Source organism: Fukomys damarensis, unplaced genomic scaffold (genome assembly GCF_012274545.1).
Source record: "Fukomys damarensis isolate Sample0158 unplaced genomic scaffold, DMR_v1.0_HiC HiC_scaffold_6, whole genome shotgun sequence".
NCBI classification, from domain to species: Eukaryota; Metazoa; Chordata; class Mammalia; order Rodentia; family Bathyergidae; genus Fukomys; species Fukomys damarensis.
In genome coordinates this window covers 27,036,916-27,055,693 of record NW_022900918.1, presented here as the reverse complement: position 1 = coordinate 27,055,693, position 18,778 = coordinate 27,036,916, and the positions used below count along the sequence as shown (strand labels likewise).

Below are 18,778 nucleotides of genomic sequence, written 5' to 3'. Positions count from 1 at the left end.
TTTTTTTTTTTTTTTTTTTTTTTTTTGGTACCAGGGATTGAATTTGGGTCCTTGTGCTTACAAGGCAGGCCACTGAACCACTGAGCTAAATCCCCGGCCCTTTGGCTCATTTTTAATTTCATTTTCTTCAGTGATCCTTTTAATTTGGAATAACAAGCCTTTATTAGATATATAACTTACAAACATTTTCTACCAATCCATGGCTACTTTCCTCATTTGCTTCACGTTATCTTTTTTTTTCACCACAGAAGTTATTAATTTTAATGAAGACTACCTTATCAATTATTGCTTTCATGAAAGATGCCTGTGCCCGTGTATCTAAGAAATCACAGTTACACTCAAAGTCATCATAGTTCTTTCTTATGTTATCTTATAGCATTTTATAATTTTATGTTCTACATTTGAGTCTATGGTTCCTTTTAAATTAATTTTCACATAGTGTATAAAGTCTATCTCTAGTTTCTTTCTTTGTTTTGCTTTTTACATGTGAATATCCATTTATTTATATACTTTACTTATATAATGTAATTTATCAGAAAGACCTCACTAGCTCCACCGTCTTCCCTTTGCTCCTTTGCCAAAGATCAGTGGACTATTAATGTAGGTCTACTTCTGGGCTTTCTAATCCATTCCACTAATGAATTTGTCCATTCATGTGCCAGTGGGACACTGTTTCTATTACTGTCCTTGATAATTAAGTCTTGATATCTGATAATGTCATTAGCCCCCTTTGTTCTTCTCTTTCAGGGTGTCTATTTTGGATAAATATTAGATTTCTCCTAGCAATAGCTATCAAGTAAGTTGCTGTGATTCTAACTGAAATTACACTGAATCTATAGAGCTGCCTGGGAAGAAATGACACTGTGATCACCCTGAATCTTCCTATCAGTGCATATAGTGTCTCTGCCTCCATTTAGATATTTTCTTCTTTTTAATCAGAGTTGTGTTGCTTTTTTAATGTCAATCTTGCACATCACATTTTTTGTATAATTTGAACTGAAGAATTTCATTTGGAGGGGTGCCATGGGTTCTAAATTTCCTTATGGGCTATTATGTCATCTATGACATAATATCTATGACAGTTTTATTTCTTTCTTCCCAATATGTATATATTTTATTTCCTTTTCTTGTCTTATGTCATTAGCTAGTACTTCCCTAATGATGTTGAAAAAGAGTGTTTTCTACTTCCTTCATTTTTGTAAACTCTAGCATTTATTTTCTTTCCTTTCAAAAATTTATGTGGCCAGTGTTATAGCAGGCTGTTTGATTTATCCACTAAAGACTGCAATATAATAATTGTAGTTGTTTAAATTCCCTGTCCCACAACTCCAAAGTCCCTATCATTTTGGGCTCTAATTCTTCTTATGCCCCTTCAAACACTGGAGGGGTTGATAGGGTGAGGAGAGTTCTCTTTTAGAACGTCTTGTGCTTTTTTTCTCCAAAGGTGGACATGAGGAGCAAAATGAACTGCTGCAAATAGGCAGCAAGGCATCCATGTGGGGAAAAGTTGTGGGGAGAGAGTCCTCTGCCCTAAGGTTAGGTCTAAGTCTTTCATGAAGCTGCATCTCTGCACTATGAGCTTCACAATTGCTTCTTAGCAGTACTCATCCGGATGAATCGGGATGGCTAGAGTGAGCTGAAGTTGGGCTCTCTCTTCTCTCACATGGAAACCTAGAAAAAGTGGGGGTCATATGTTTGCCATTCTCCATGTGGAAGGCCCGTACTTCTTTGATTAGATGCTGTATCCTTTCTGCCAGGAAGATTAGATTCTGATAGAACTTTAGCAAGGGAGGTCCTGGTTGCTTAGTTTCTCCTGTGTGCATTCTTGGCAAAGACAGCTTTCCCTTCTCTCTACCAGAAAAGTCAAGATATTTTTCATTGATAGCTACCATTCTTGGCCAAGTTCCAAGAAGTTAATCTCACAAAGATATGGAGGCCCCTTTATGACTGGGTACTCCTGGATTTTAAAAATTCTTATATATGTCTAATCTGAGCATCTTGTAGTTCATCAAGTACAGTTGGTTTTTAGCCCCAGCACTGATTCTTGCAGAGGTTTTCACTGGTGAGTGTCTGCCATTTTAGGTGGTGACTCAAGTACTCCTTTGTCTATTCTCTAATCTAAAATGTTCTAGAATAGGAAGTTTCTTCTGCACCGTCTTACTTCCAACAAGCGAGAATCTATATAAGGACCCAAACTCATCTTAAGAGGATAAACATAAAGAATTATTTTTCTGGACTAGGAAATTTCGTTTTTTTTTCTAGTTTGTCATATGCTTCCAGATTAATATTTACAAATAGTTGAAAATGTAACCATGTATTATTACATTGTAGTAGCAATGATAATTTATAAGTTGTTTGCTTATCCTACCTCTTACTATTATTTTTCACAATGCTCATTTAAGTACCTAACCCTGTAGCTCTACTATTATAATTAAGATAATTAAGTATTAAAGCAGTTATGTAAATGAGATGTTTCAGGATGTTCCAGATCTTCAAAAATATTATACCACATTCAAGTATTACCTGTATAATATACCTGTATAATGTAATATTACATTATGTATTTTATCAAACCTTCTGAAAATTTTTTATTGAAAAAGTTTAAGGATTTCAAAGTGATTATCCCAAAAGGAATCATTTGAGAATGTTTTGGAGCACAGTAGACAGTAGACTGGTGATATTAACAAGTAATTGTTTTGGAATGATTTGTTAAAATTTAAATGTTGTAAAAAGGGGAATTTGCACATAGATTTCTAATTACTCAGTTTATACATCAAGTAATGCACTGTTGAAAACTATAATTACTTCTCACTTTGCTTAGTAATTCAAATTTTATTCAGCACCTCAGTTTTTCTGATTTTTTCTATTGAATTGAAATTATAACAATAAAGAACCCCCTTCTGTGTGCATCTGAATAAACATGTAAAATACTCATTTTTAATAAAAGTTGTAGAGGTCAGGCAAAGATCTGAGACAATAGTTTAAATTAGTCTTTTGTTTTGGTGAACAAAACTTTGGTTGTGCTAATATATAAAATTAAGTAAAATGCATATTCAATTCATCATTCCAAGAAAAACCGTGGTACATACTGTTAATTATTTTGGTGAGTTATTTTATAACAAGCTGAATAATAATTACACCTGGATGGATGGAATGCCAGTTAGAGGGAGGCTATTTGGAATCTATCAGTTGTCATCACAGCCAATGATTTTATTATGCTTATTTCAACAAAATAACTCCTTTCTTTGTCGCTTTATAATTAACGCTATTGTGAATACAAAAACTGAGAAAACTATTTATTTTTTAATTTAGTCTTCTCTTTAGTGAAACTTCAAATTTCACCATTCATCACCTTCTCATTACATGACAAAGGATCTTATGACAAAGAGAAGATCTAGATGAAAGAAAACAGCTTAAACTAGCAGACTTTATTCATATTGAGAAGGTATAAACTGGAGGCATTTTGTAGTAATTAAGCTTCAAAATGTGTTTCTACTTTGTTTTCTGCTTCACTGAATTTAGGGCAGACTCATGTATGTGAAAAGTTTGAGGAAGGGGAAATCGGATTATTGAAGAGATTATTCGTCAAATTTTACCCAAGAGCAAAGAGACATAATGCATGGGTAAATATGACATGGGACATTTCCTGATTGGAGAGTTGAAAAATGCATATTTAGTTCTTTGTTTTGTTTTGGTGGTTGTTAAATTGCATGAGAAGAATTTAAAATGATAGGAGCACTGAAAATCACAATTTAAGTAGCTAAGAGTAAAAAAAAAAAAAGGAAAAGAACTGTCTATTATTTTCATTTAGAAGCAATCACCTTTGAAAACAATAACAGATGACTGTGTAGAACAAGAGGAGAAAGAGCAACCCCACTGGGGGAATCTCTTAGAAATTGCTGGCACTTTATAGTTGGCCTTATCCTGGCCAAGCCATTTACCTGAATTAGGTTCTCTGTGTTCCACAGAAGATGGCCCACATCTGAGATCTACCTTATTTAACTTCAGCTTTCTCTTGGGAAAGTTGGCAAAACATTTAAGGAACAGAATTACTTTTATGTAAAAGTAATAAATACAATTTTTTTAATGAAATCAAATATTTCGAAGGAAGTTTAAATGAAAATTTTTCTGAACAATTTTCCCAATCCCGGCATACCTTCACCAGGCCAGGATTGCAATGCTAAAACTTTTGTATATCTGGTAATTTTCACATGATATAATTTCACACATTTCCCCTGTAAAATGTACATTGATGGGACTACAGTATGCATGGAAACTGCTTGTTAGGCAGGCAGGTGAATTGAAAAATAGTAAAGGAAGAACAAATCTTGGATAGGAAATGATTTGACCTCTTAAGAGAAACAAACAGATGGTATTAGTATTATATAGATACAAACTGCAGCTGAGTTTTGGGGGAGAGGTAGAGCAGGTGATCACAGAACCCACCACTGGTCATATCCTTTAACCAAAGAAGCCAGATAATTGGGGAGTGGGGTCTAAGGATTACTAGAGTTTTGGTACAGCTCAGCACTTGAGCATTCTCTGCATACAAATCCATTGCTAAACATATTCTTTTTTTTTTTCAAAATGATGATTGGTATTATTCCTGGCCTGCTGAATATTAAATTAACCTCTCAAGTAATCCATTATTTCTCCATCTCACTAATTAGGAAAAGTTGGCTCTTTGTAGGGATGGGTTAAATGTTGTTTTTTAAAAGGAAAAGCTTTAGTCATACAACTTAATAGCTTCAGAACTATTCTCTTCCACAGACAAGGAAGTAAAACATATGAAAACTTCATACAACTCAACAATCTTTATGTGGCACACATACAGTTAAAGTGAGGTACCCCCTCAACTCCTCACCCCCATTTGATTATGGTTTGCCAGATAGCAGACTCTGACTGCATGGAGAGACTGGAAAGCTTTCTGTGATGGAGAAGTAATGGGGTTTTACTAGATAGCAAGAGAGGACAGAAATGAGACAAGAAAATGCAGTTTGAGGACAAAATGAGGAGTTCTTCAGCATTATACTTGAATTTTATTTTACTCTATAAGCAATTAAAAATGCATTGACAGCTTTTAAAGTCAAGGATAGTATGATTATGTCAGTGTCTCAGAAACATAACACTTATGGTTGTGTTAAAGATGACCGTGCATGTGGTAAACCTCACCAGGAATAGGAGCTAAGCAGATTCACTTTGTTCTGAACAATGCACTATTTTCTCTGAACATATACTTTGGACCCCATTACAAGGCTAACTCTTAAAGAGATAAATTAGGCTTCTCTGATAGTACAGCAGCAAGTTTGAATTCAGCAAGAACATTGCAAATTAAACTTGGGCATTTTATTCTTTGCTATCAGATGAGATCAAAAGATAATGATTTGAAGAATGTAAAGGCAAAAATCATTGTAATACAGGTCTTGGTTCTTGAAGTAAAATATCATTAACAGGATGTTGTAAAGGAACTATTTCTCCTTGCTAAGAACTCACCAAACTGTGCAAGTATTACTTGTCCAAATGTAATGAGCAAAAGTAACTTAGAAACAAATTAGTTCAAGCAGACAGAGAGGCTAAGAAGGGTGGAAACATTATTCAACAGCCCCTAGCATGGTCACTGCAATGAAGGCCACTGGCTTTGCAAGACAAAAGTGGTTATAACCAGCCAGGGTCACTTTCCAAGCCACAGAGCCTGATTCAGACAGGTGTGTGAACTCATGTCCCGATACCTGTGAAGTAAATAGAAAAAAAAAAAAAACCTGAAGCATTTAAAGTTTACTCAGTGTAGAAATGAATGTCAGGAACATTAAGTAAGAACAAAATTATGTTTTTTTTTTTGCAATAGTTAACATAATAATGGAAATATCCAACTTTATCCTAATCAAATTGAGATCAAATCTTTGCTCCATTACTTACTAAATGACTTGCTTTTGACAAGATGCTACCCATGATTTACCCTTATTTTTATCATCTATAAAGCATAAATTCTGATTCACTAAATGATGTTTATTAAGTTGTTATATACAGTAAGATACGCATTGCACTTAGCAAATATTCAATATATTTTGTAAGACAAAGATGCTTATCTTCCTCTTGAACCAAAAACAGTACCTGACTGGCTGTCATTTAATGTAACTCATAAATGATGACATGTAGAAGAAAGAAAAACAACCCCAGACCAATGACATATTTTAATGGTAACAGCTGTTGTGGTACAAAGTTTCCTCACTTGACACAGTCCTGAGGAAACCAAACCAGATCAGGCTTGTAAGGACAAACATAAAATCTAAGGCCAAAAATCATCAGCACTGAGACTGTTTTAGCCATTGTCGTGAACACTGACCCTAAATTTGGAACCAGGCAAAGGTGAAGCCAGAGTAACTCTCAGAGTAACAGAAGGGATTTATTATAGTAGCTCAATTTGGTTGAGGAATTGCTGGAGTCCTTTGTCTTGCTACTATCAACAAGTATGACTGATAATTTTGTGAGCGTTAAAGTTAGCATGCAGAAAACTAAACAATGTAAATGATTATTGTCTGAGACCAATGAAAATGATTTATATTCAATAGCAATATAAATAACTTCTGTCCAGAATAAAAATTAACAGCAGATGTTACTGTTAACTGCCTTGTATCTATTAGCATATTCATTTCCCATTTCTTTAAATGCCCAATCTATAAATCTATTCCTTAATCCTGTTTGGAACTTAATATCTTACTAGTCTCTTCAGTAGTTAATATGTTAAATGAAATATTTGGCATAAATTAAAAGTTTGTGGTTTGCAAGTGTCTCATTTTTTACTTTTTGAGGACCATAGACTTCTCTAAGTGATACTGCAAAACTCTTAGAGTGAATTACCGCATGCATTTTCATATAAATATGTGCCAGTTGAGAATCTCTATGCTACTCATTCCAGATGTTATTTTCATTCTTGGTAATTAATTTCTCCATTTTTAAAGCCCTAAAGATTCTCATTAAGCTCTGGGGAGTTAGCTTATTGTTTCCACCCCTTGCCTCGAAAACACAAGGTCCGAGTTGGAACCCCGGTACAAAAAAAAAAAAACTCATTCAGGTGCTACTAAAGGAGAAATTATAAATGGAAAATGGATCACAGTTGTGGTGGGACCATACTATGACTCTTTCTGCCAGGGTTGCCAGACACTGACATTAATTTCACTCATGCAGCTGGTGCCTAATGCGAATGATGACAGACATTGCATCATCACAAAAGCAGTTAAGGTACAAACACCTGACTAACCTAGCACTCCTAATTTCCTTCAAGAAGCATGGACAGAAGCTGACAGAGACAGGCTTATCCATCCCTTCAGGTTGTGCTGGAACAACAGCTTCAGTGTCCGCTTTCTGACACCCCTCCCAGCATACTCTCACCATGATAATAAATGGAAATCCGTGTGTATGAATTTACTAAAAGGGGTGGTACTTATAATGAAAGTATTCGCATCTATACACATAGTAATAATAATTAAGTGGCTCTGTTTCCCAAGTCTCAATTTACAACCAACAATTCGTAATTTATCTTAGACAGAGATGTCTCATTTTCCTCATTTCACCAAGTAATAAACTGGGAAGTCACCGTATGATGGCTAAAATTGTAGTCTAAGAGACCAGCTAGGACACTTCAGGGAATTGGAAAAAGGAGAAGTGATTATATAATCAAGTACTTGCATTTTACCACTTTAGAGAACAAATCATTTTTCAAGCCACTGATATTTTATTATTCCTTTTCATACAGCCATGAAAGTTCTATACCTATTGTAAATTCAACATGAAGTCTAACAGATTTATAAGAGATTTAAAAAGAACAAAAATCAATGAACTACTAACTACCAACATTGAATCAATGAGCTACCAACAGCAGACACTGTACGTAATAGCTGAAGTTTCTATGAGGAAATTATTTTATAAAAATTTTATAAATTTTTTAACACTACACTAGGTATGTAGCCTAGAAAAGTTAAATGTTTAGCCAGGAGTGATGATGCACACCTGTAAATTGCAGCAATATGAGAGCCCAAGGCAGAAGAATTACAAATTTAACCTCAGTTTGGGCATAATTAGTAATAGGACTTAAGCTTCAACAAGAACATGAGACACTTTTTTTTTGTTCTTTTCTTTCAAAAATATCTATTCTTCCCTCAGACAACATCTATATATCATAATAAATAGTACATATTTTCCTCCTACATGACTCTAATATCTCTGAAAGTTCTTAATATTATATCTGTAAAGTTAAGATTAGTCATCAAAAATGGATCTGGAAAGGTGGAATTTAAAAACATCTTCAATTGAAGTATAATTACCTTATTACAAAGTACTTCTATTTTAATGTGCCATTGATACATTCAACATATACATACATTCATGAAACCACAAGCATAATCAAGTTTACCCTTTAATTCTATTAGATAGTTCCCCCCTAGGTATTCCTATGCCCTGTTCTCCATGCTCCATCCCTAGAAAACTACGAATTTTCTTTTTGTCCTCATTGATTTGTATTCACACCTTCTCAGATAAATGGAAGTGTGTACATTTTGCAGGTGACCTAGCATAATTATTTTGAGATTCATCCATTTTATAATGTGAATTAATAGCTTGTCATTTTTACTAAGAAGTATCATTCCATTGTGTTGCTCTAGTACTGTTCATCCCATCCTCTGCTTGTCGGATTACAGGATTTGTACTATGTTTCTTCCTATGACCTAATCATCTCTGTTTTTTCCTTATCTTGACATACTCCACTTTAACAAATGGCCTCATACTAAAAAGCAGTCAGCACCACAGAGCTGATCTAATCCTCCCATTCGACCTGCATGAATCACTCTGTACCACTATATATTTACTTAGAATATCAGTGCAGGAATAATACAGTACCACTGGGAGTGTCTTAGATATGTGCTATGTGTGGGGATGTTTTGTCTGGATTAGCAAGCACAGCTTGGTGTTAAACACTGAAAGGTCCTCACAATCTACATGACCAACTTTATTCATTTTACCCAGTCTGAATCAGTAAGTACTTTTGAAGGCACGAAATGTTCCCTCACTTCCATCTGATACCCGCATCCATAGCAATTTTCTATATTCATATTAACACCAGACTGATATGTGTTTGAGACTCTATTGTTAATCGAAGAATATGTATCAGTATTCTTAATAGGTTTAGTCTCAGAGATTTTGTGTATATGTAATACATTAAGTTCATGTTCTGTTCTCCAGAGTAACTTTCACCTGGAATCTTCCTTTCTCTTTTCCAAATATATCTTTGTTACATATTTTATAATATCACTATTTCCTAATGCAAATTGAACTAATAATTGCTCTTTGGGCTTGTGTTTTGCAAAATCATTAGAAGATATTAAATTGTATGGGTTTGGCAAGGTAAACTATTTCAACGATGACTCTAAAATTGATCTAACTCAAAAATTGTCTCTTTTTATATGTGATACAGAAAGCTACAGTATTATACTCACAGGTTTCTAAAACCCCTACACAAAAAAACATTGAAGAAATTTAAGGTCACTACATAATAACACAAAGAATGCTTTTATAGCCTTATTTCCAAATAACCAAGTAATATTGATTCGGGATGACACAACTCACATCAACTAGGAGCCACCATCTCAGAATCACTTTTAAGTCTGTATTTTTCTTCTCACATGTCTTAACTTTGATCTTGCTTTCTTCATTTGTTTTGTCTTGCTTTCTGGTCTCTGCCAATCAACAGTAAAATGCCAGAGCCCTCTCATCTATTCAGTTTAGTTTCACATTCAGTCATTTATTTTGTGAACTAAACCTTTAAAATAATTTATTTGTATGACAAAATGAATACCTGTTACTTTTTAAGATATTAGGTACCAGCATTCGGGTATGGAGTTTTTTTGTGTTAAATCGCCATACAACAAGCTTTGTATATATTTCATAAGATAGCATGAGCTGTGGTTCTAATTAACATGCACATCATCAACCTCAGCATCAACTCCTTTTTGTTGTGGGCAAACTACTACAACCATTTTAAGTCTAGAACAGGAAATAGCCAGCAACTACAGTTTTTAGTAGCCCATACTACAATATCTATTTGTTTCATAAACATGATTAAAGGGGCCCACTTACTGTGTTGGTATCACTAATAAGTCAAATTCTTTACTTTCTTATTTTCAATCACTACCTATAAATGCAAACAAATTTTGAAGTGGGTACATTGTGACTTCATATTCTAAAGTTATATCTGCATGACAGGAAGAATTTTTTACTGATTTATTCTTCATTGTTACCCCAGAAATCACAACACAGTATATAGTATTACATCACTTGACAAAGGATTGCCACATCAGATTTCATGAATAAAAAATTATCAAACAACTTAATGGACAAAATGTATCAGACAAGGGGACATCATTAAAAATTAGGCTCACCTTTAGGCAATTGGTGTAAACACAACTTTTCAATTTTGTGAGCTAATTAATATGAAAGTTGCAATCACATAGAATAATTTGTTTCTTAATACCCTGATATATTATCCATGTTTTCTCTGATATAAATTGCATTTTTGTGCTTTCTATACAAAAGGTACATGGATGTGCATAGAACAAATAACTCTTGATTTAATGACCATACAAACTATTTTTTTTTAAATCAAGAATTATACACAAAGAAAATCCCACCTATTAAAACTGTTTTTCATTTTAACTTTCAAAATCAATTTTTAAACAGTTTATTTTTAAATTTTTAGATAAGACAATATATTATTAAAAATAAAAATTCCTTGGAGATGATATTATTGTACATAAATATATGGAATAAATTGTATTGAAATTTTAATTAAATGTCTAAGAGGTTTCAGCTCCTTTTTTTGTCATCTAATCAACTCATACTCATAATCAGTTATTTTTGTCCACATTTTATCAAAAAGAATCCTAAGTATCAAACTAATGGGGCCAGGGATTTATCTCAGTGGTGTTGTGGCCTGCCTCACAAGAACAAGATCCTGAGTTTGATCCCTGGTACAAAAAAAAAAAAAAAAATTACTAAATACCTTGTTTGGCTGCCCAGAATTTATAATTAGCAAAGTTGAGATTAAAAACTCTGATGTAGTATGTTTGATTTCATAGAATTGTTTTTTTCCATGGTGTCATTTTCTTCAGAACACATTAAACTTGCTGAAAGATAAACTGATAGGTCGATTTTAGAAATTTTTGTTTTTCTAGGAAGACAAGTAACAACAAAATTGAAATTCTGCTCCCTTTTAGTTTAGACACTTCTGGCTGCTTTATCTCCACCTCCACCGCTGTCACATAGACATGATTAAAAAGCCCCACCAGGTCCCCTTTTCTTCTGTGACACACTGGTACAGCATGGCTGTTTCCTGTTTAGAGGACACTTGTTTTAGCAAATCACGTGGTAATTGCCTCATGTAGCAAAATTCGTCAGAGCACGGAACGAGTCTTCCAATCAGTTTGTCCATGACATACTTTGAGAATGAAACCTTATTTCTTCAACAGTGAAACACATTCTGCATTTGAACTAAGAAATATATTTCTACTGAAGGGTATCCCATTACCTAAATACTGAAATTTTAATAAATTCATAAGTACTCACTGAGAGACTGTTATGTCCATAGCATTGTATTTAGTCCAGTGAAACTGTATTAATCATAACAGAACTTATACACCTATGTATGTTCTTGTATTCTGATGAGAATGCCAGAATTACCCAGTATTTCTTCGGGTTTCTATAGAAATTATGTTTTAGCTTTTATGACTTCACAAAAATACCAGCATTTCTTTCTGATACAGTGGCTGTCAAGTGTCTCATATAAGCTATCTTAATTATTTCTTCTTATGTTTTGTCCTAAATTTAGCCCCATCTTGCTCATAGTCCTTCTTTTCTATCCTCACCTACTTGTTTACCTGGTTGCTCATGTTGCTTCTAAGATAGTAGACATACAATGGTACTTGACTGTTTTCAAATTCATCTAATCTGGTACTCCATGAATGCTGACTTAAAAAGTTAGTCCCTGTATTTACCATCTGATCAGTACTCAAGTATGAGCTCTTGATTTTAATGCCTTTGTGACTTGCTACTGTTTCCAGCCCAAACCATTTGCATGGTCCTCGCAGTTCTTGTTGCTTGTCATGCCTCTGCAAACCAATCACCCACCTGCAGTGACATACCATATATATTATGTCTAGCACCACTTTTACTGTACATCTAACCCCGTGTGCCTCAGTTTCTTCACTTGTGTTAACAGAAATATCTACTCACTGTATTCCTAAGATTGACATATACAGTCAGTAAATAACTGTTACATGGATAAATTCATGTCATTACTCCTAAGGTGGAAAGATAGAAAAGGAAACATCACATCAGTTACAAAGATCACAAAGATGGTTTAGCAATTACTATACATGTTTACTTTGATATAAAGTGTCATGGATCCAGAACTATGTCAATGAAAACAGAGGAGCAATATAGTAATATATTTTCTCTAACTCTTCTAAAATGTCCAAAAGGCAGGAAAAAAATATGATAAATACCTCAGCTGATTTACAACAGAAAAATGTAATAATTAGCACAATTGGTGTATTGCACTTTATAAAATTATAAAGAAACAAATTTTTACTGAGTGATTTTTCTTTCCATTAATACTTTGATTTGTCTAATTCAATTTTAGACTCATCTTTAAGCTTAGTACTGGTGCATATCAAAATGTCTAATTTTTCTTGTATTTTAATGTAATTTACTTAAACTATATTGATGTTAGAAGATGATAGTAGCTAAGCCAATGATATATTTATCTTAAACTTATATGCTGTCAAAACATCATTTGTCAAAAGCAAGATTGAGGACTGGGGATTTAGCTCAGTGGTTCTGCCACCTGCCTCACAAGTGCAACATCCCGAGTTCCATCCCCAGTACAAAAAAAAGCAAGATTGAATAACTTACTCTACAGATATTTTCTACATGTGTTTTGAGGAGAGTAAAAGTGTTTTCTAAGAATATGATGTATATTGTACAGTTAAAAAAAAGTAGTAAGTTGCTAGTACAATACAAAGTAATTCATAATGAATTTCAAATTTAATAAGATAGCAGGAATGTATTGTCAAGGATCAAAGACTCACAAAGAATGTTCGTTTATGAATTTTTGTGGATCATTACTGAAATTTAAAATTCATATTTTTAAAAAACCTTCAAAATAGCCTTTTTTATAAGTCAAATTGTGCTTCAGAAACTTTAAAACAAGTCCATATAAGTTCAGGCCTTTGGAGGCCTTAATTAATTTTCTGTCTCATGCAGTTTCTGGTTGTTAATCAGATTTGGCATTTGCCTTATGTTTTCATGACAAATTTGTTGGTTTGATTAGAATGAGAGATTTTAGGCAAAAAGTATATTTTCCCTTATCAAGGCCCATTAAGAAATAGGGCATCCAGAAAAAGACAAGCTGGAATTCATTAGTTAGCTTAATAAAACACTTATGAGGAACACCATGTACTAAAAGAAAGACTATATTTATATAGCTTTTTAAAAAAACAAAGTAAAGCCAAAAGTTACAAGTAAAATGACATAAAATAGATTTATTGAAAGGTAGAAGTTGAACAACTAGAAAAAACAACTGCATGTCATTATCCTACATATCACAGAAATATGTTTTTCTTCAATAAATGTCTCTATAAAATTTATTTAACCTTATATGACATTCTATGCAATACAATGGTTGATATCTTAGTTTCAATTTTAACTTTGAAGTACTTGAAATGATAATTTAAGTTTCTTAGATTGTTAAACACAAGAATTCATGAAACTCAGTTATGCTAACAGCGCTTTTCCTTTCTCTCGTATCTTGAAAGAAATTTTAGAGTCACAATAAAGGAAAGGAGCAGTAAGTTTAATTCATAAACAACAACCTGCATTCCTTTATCAAATTTGAACTATGGTAGTTTTTGTGTTCCTCAAGAATTGGTGCATTAATTACCTTGATGTAGAAATGTTTATTAATATGTGCTAAAGATTCTTAAAATAGAGAAAAATATATGAAAGGCAAATAAGATAAACTGAGTTACAGTCAATAATTTTGATTTTAAGCACAAAAATATGATTTTCTCTAATTCTATTTGTAACTTTCAGTCAAGAGGTCATCAAACATATTAATCACTAATTTCTGGAAAAAAATTATCTTCTGATTTACATGAACCAGTATTCAAATTGATTATACTAGAAACACTTAAAATCTTATACAAGCAGCACTCTCTAGATTATTTCACCAATTAGAGGAGCAGGGTCCAAGAGAAATATGCTCAGAATCTCTCTCAAACAAATAAAGAAATTTACTAATTTCATTAAATGAATGCATTTTCTACCACCCCTAAACTCCTGGACAACAGCCCCTTCCACTCCCTAAAGAACTCTTTCTGTTCACTCATTATCTTTCTTCACTCCAGACCTTTCACTCTGCTACCCAGAGCTTTGGGGTCTGATCACAAACACCTTCCCTTGCTTCCTGTTACCCTGAGACAGTCACTTCAGATCTCCTGACACATTATCTAATTTTCCATAGATTTTATCTCAAGAATCTTTCCCTTAGGACACATCCCAAATACAGTCTTCGGCTTGAAGGAAGCTCAGGACAACTTCAATGAATAATGTTTGACCAATAGACTAATTTATGAGTAACATATTTAACATTGAAAAAAATCTGAGAACTTATGAAAATGACTGCAGACCCATGATCTGGTATGGAATTTGCTGTAGTTTATTTTTAAGATAGAGTAAGAAAAAAAATCATATCCAAAGGATAACAAATTATTACATCACTGAGCACAGAATGTATTAGCATTTAAAAATAGGATCATTTTATGAGATATTGCAAGAAAATTTTGAGATTATCAGAGATAAAATATAGTTTTTTAAAAAATTAAAGAACTGACCAGCAGAGATAATGTACAATATCAAAATTTGATCCCTTTTCTACTCAAAATATTTCTCTCAAACATTAATTGATTGATACTGGAGCATGTGTAACTTTTTCTACAGAAAATGTCCTTTAATTTACTTTATTAGATTCAATGCTATTCTTAGAAAAATATATTTTTGTTTAACTATTTATACATGTAAGAGATTAAAGAGGGGCTATAATATAGGTCCCCAATGTTGGTGGGTCTGCAGTTTTATTATATTTTACTTTATGGAAAAAATTGGTTAAAAAATGCTACAACAAAGAAATCATAAAATTATCATACCTAATTATATACATATCTGCCTGGGATTTTGTGTGAAGAGAGGAGTACTGGAGATAGACCCTTTACCAGGAGCTACATAGCCACACCCCTATCCCTTTTTTATGTTTTACTTTTGAGATAAAGCCTCAGGAATTTGCTAAGTAGTCCTGTATAGAATCCAATTCAAGGTCTTCTTGATTTTTGAGTATTTCCTTTCTTCCTAGTTTTTTTTAAATACATTTTTCCTAAATTATCATCCCACAAAACATTCTTCTTCTCGTCTGTGTGTGTGTGTGTGTGTGTGTGTGTGTGTGTGTGTTGGTACCAGGGTTCGAACCCAGGACCTTGTGCTTGTGAGGCAGGCCCCACGCCACTGAGCTAGTTTATCCCAAAAATATTTCAAATCCAAACTAGACTATCTTGAAGGAAGTCTTGGTCAGCATTCATTTTTCTAAATTTATAGAGTTACTATTCTAATTTGTATTTTCCATTGAAATCACCAATCATGGTACTACCTGCATTATACAGACTGAGTAATACAAAAGAGAAGTCTGACTGCTGAGCAGGAAGATTTTGAATATAATAAAACCTGTTGACCCAGTGCTATCTAAAACTGAAAAAACTTTTAAATTAGGGAATTATTCAAATATTATACATGATTGACCTGTTCCAATTTTATTTTAACCATATAATAATTTTCTTTTAATGTAACAAGTCTTTTTCTTTGAGAGAATGATAATGTTCATTGAATAATTAAATTGTCTTTGGATAAGCCACATACATAAAAGTATTTTTAAAATTTTATTTATTTAAGGTACAACAAAAATTACAAGTCTTTAAAATGCCTTAATCTGAGTGGGAGTCCCTCTGAGACATTTACCATGTTTTTCTAATGCACATCTCATCTAATAAAATTGATTTAGCAGTTTACCTTTATGAAATTATTCCAAAAGTTAAATTTTAATAACAAAAACAGAACACTCTCTTAAGTCTTTCCTTTAATTTATCTTTGGTTTTCATATTTCATTAAATTAGACTGCTGTAATGTCAGGACACATGATTAATACCATTGAGAGCAAGCACAAACTAATTTAGAAAGTACAGAGTTTGAAAGGTAGATAGGCAGATAGTATGAGGCCTTTTACAATCTTTACATCCAATTCACTGCCGGCATGAATTTGAGCATTTCCCAGGGGGACTTGGTAGAACAGGTACACCATCCAAGTGTTACCCACTGTGGCTCAAGAGGAAGACCTTACCCAATTACCCACATCTGGAAAACCATGTAGGAATCCAATTTATTAAAACCACATATCCTGAAAGCTCATAAGTACTTTATGTCTTTGCCCTCCTTCACTATTATTCTAGTCCATGTATTCAGTGACTTAACTTCTGAACTATTCTGGCATAGCGGAACCCTCTGCTCAGTACTAGCAGGCTATAATGGCACAAGCTTCTCGTCCCACCATAATTGGGCTGTGTTACATTGGAAGTAGCAGAGCTTGGCTGAGTTTACTCCCAGTTAAGGTCAACTGACTCCAACTAAGTTCTCCCCCTCTGAATTAACCATTGGTTCTCTTTAATGAAAATATGCTCTGCCCTCATTCTACGGACCTGCCTCTTTGACCCTTTCTATCAGTAGGTGTCTAAGGCCAGCCCAGCTTCCCCTTCCTACACTTATAATGAATAAACACTGGATATGCTAGGAATTCTTTGTCTTTGCTGCCCAGAGCAGCTTGGATCAGCCCAAGACTCAGTTTCCCTCAAGCCTCTGTCTGTGCTTCTTGTAATTCCCACTTTCCTATCTCTTGCACGTCATACTGGCTAGTGGCAGGCCAGGACCACTGCAGAGGCCTCTAGCAACATTCCCTTACACTTGCCCTATATTCTGGAACTTTTGGAAAAAGGGTTTATGCCTTTTCTAATATAACCTAACCCAAAAGTTAACGTCCTTTACCAAATCATATCTGTGAAGTATGAACAAAATATGCAAAGAAAGTTTAAATTTAAAAAAATGTATTACAGTAAAAAATTATCACAGTAAAAGATGCATTGCAGATATCTGCTCTCCCTCCAGCCTGCTTGGGCTCATTCTCGGGGGAGGGGGACCACGTAGCTGTTCCCTCCCCTGCCTGTGCCACCACCAGCTCCAGCAGGGAAGGTAGCCTTGCGGGCGCCCCTGAAAAATACCCAGCCCAGACCTCCTGATTGTGCCAGACCTTGGACCCACTCTGTAGAGGCATACATGGTCATAAAGGGTATAATTCTGAGCTCCTAACCTTGAATATCTTTAAAGATAGGGTGAGGAAAACCTGTAGTAGAACTGTGTGGAATTCAGCCCTGCAGGAGGTTGGGGAAATCAATCTGGGCCTTGCAGGCTGATGTCAGTCTGAGTCGCAGGTTCTGCCATTGGCTAGCTGAGATCAGAGTTCAGCACTTGGTTCATCACGTGGCTGTGCACATTGTATATTATGACAGCAGAGATATAGTCTGAAAGAAGTCCTTCAAATTCACTTTTTAAATTTATTTTCCTCATTCCACTCTGCAAATCATTCCTTGTATCTGTCCTCCTTCTCCAACTCAGTCTTTTTCCATGATATTATCTTTCATCTGCCTTTCTGTTCTTGTTCCTGCCCAAACTCAGATTTCTATTTTTATCATTTTTTTCTTTTTTCCCTATGTTCTTTTCTTCTGTCATTTTACCTCACTCATGGGTTAATAGTTTCAAGGAAAAGTGAGCCCCTATTACTGTTAAGGAGATATATTGTGGTTCTTATTCTTGCACTCTGTCTATCCCTTTTGAATTTAATAGTTTCCTAAGGACTGTATGGTCATTCTATGTCCTCTGGCTTCACTTGAAACATTCTCCAATTCTTTCACTTATCTACTCCTCTTGACCTAACTCTGTCTGAGCCCACATCCTAAATGGTAAAGATGCTATACTGAAAAGTGTATTCACTGCAAACATATTTTGGGTTGCTTCTTGATTTTAATTTAATTCACATGATTTAAAGGTGATAGATTAATGACTACCACAGTGAACAATTTCCAAGTTGTGCTTGATCCTATTGTGTTGCTGATTGTATCAATTGGAATAAAGGGTTGTGATTGATTTGATGAGTTGTTTTCTCCAATATTATAGAAATAAGCATATCTATGAGTCATTAGATACTAAAAAGCTAAAGTGCAACTATATAAAGATTTAAGTAATAACCCAGAAATTAAACCAAGGAAAACCCAACAACAACAAAAAATGAGAAAATACTTAAGCAAGACACAAAGACAGGCTTCCAGTTCACCAATGGCAAACAGTAGGGCAAATGAAGAAGAAAACTCTGATAGTTAACTACCAGGACACCCTGAATCCATAACACAGGAAGTAACAAAACAGATCAATCAGACTCTAGAAAAATTCCAAACAGAAATAATTTCCCAGATAACCATAGAGATGGGGAGCAAAATGAAAGTCATGATTTATGACTCTAGAACAGAAACTGAAAAAAAGAAAAAAAAGATAAGTTCAAGACCATGATAGAAGCCATGAAGGC

The 18,778-nt window shown here is 34.0% G+C and overlaps 1 protein-coding gene across 3 annotated transcripts in view; it reads right to left on the bottom strand.

The window, feature by feature from the left end:
• The window catches only part of Gpc5 (glypican 5), a 1,306,099-nt gene that overhangs the window by 487,681 nt on the left and 799,640 nt on the right, over window positions 1-18,778 (bottom strand). The window contains exon 8 of one of the 3 annotated variants that reach the window (XM_010630577.2): window positions 5,678-5,729. The exons of the other annotated variants lie outside the window; for them this stretch is intronic. Within the exon in view, the coding sequence (XP_010628879.1) occupies window positions 5,716-5,729 (14 nt within the window). The 3' untranslated portion in view covers window positions 5,678-5,715. Of the gene's footprint in view, window positions 1-5,677; window positions 5,730-18,778 lie in introns of those variants that run through there. 3 annotated transcript variants of the gene reach the window in all.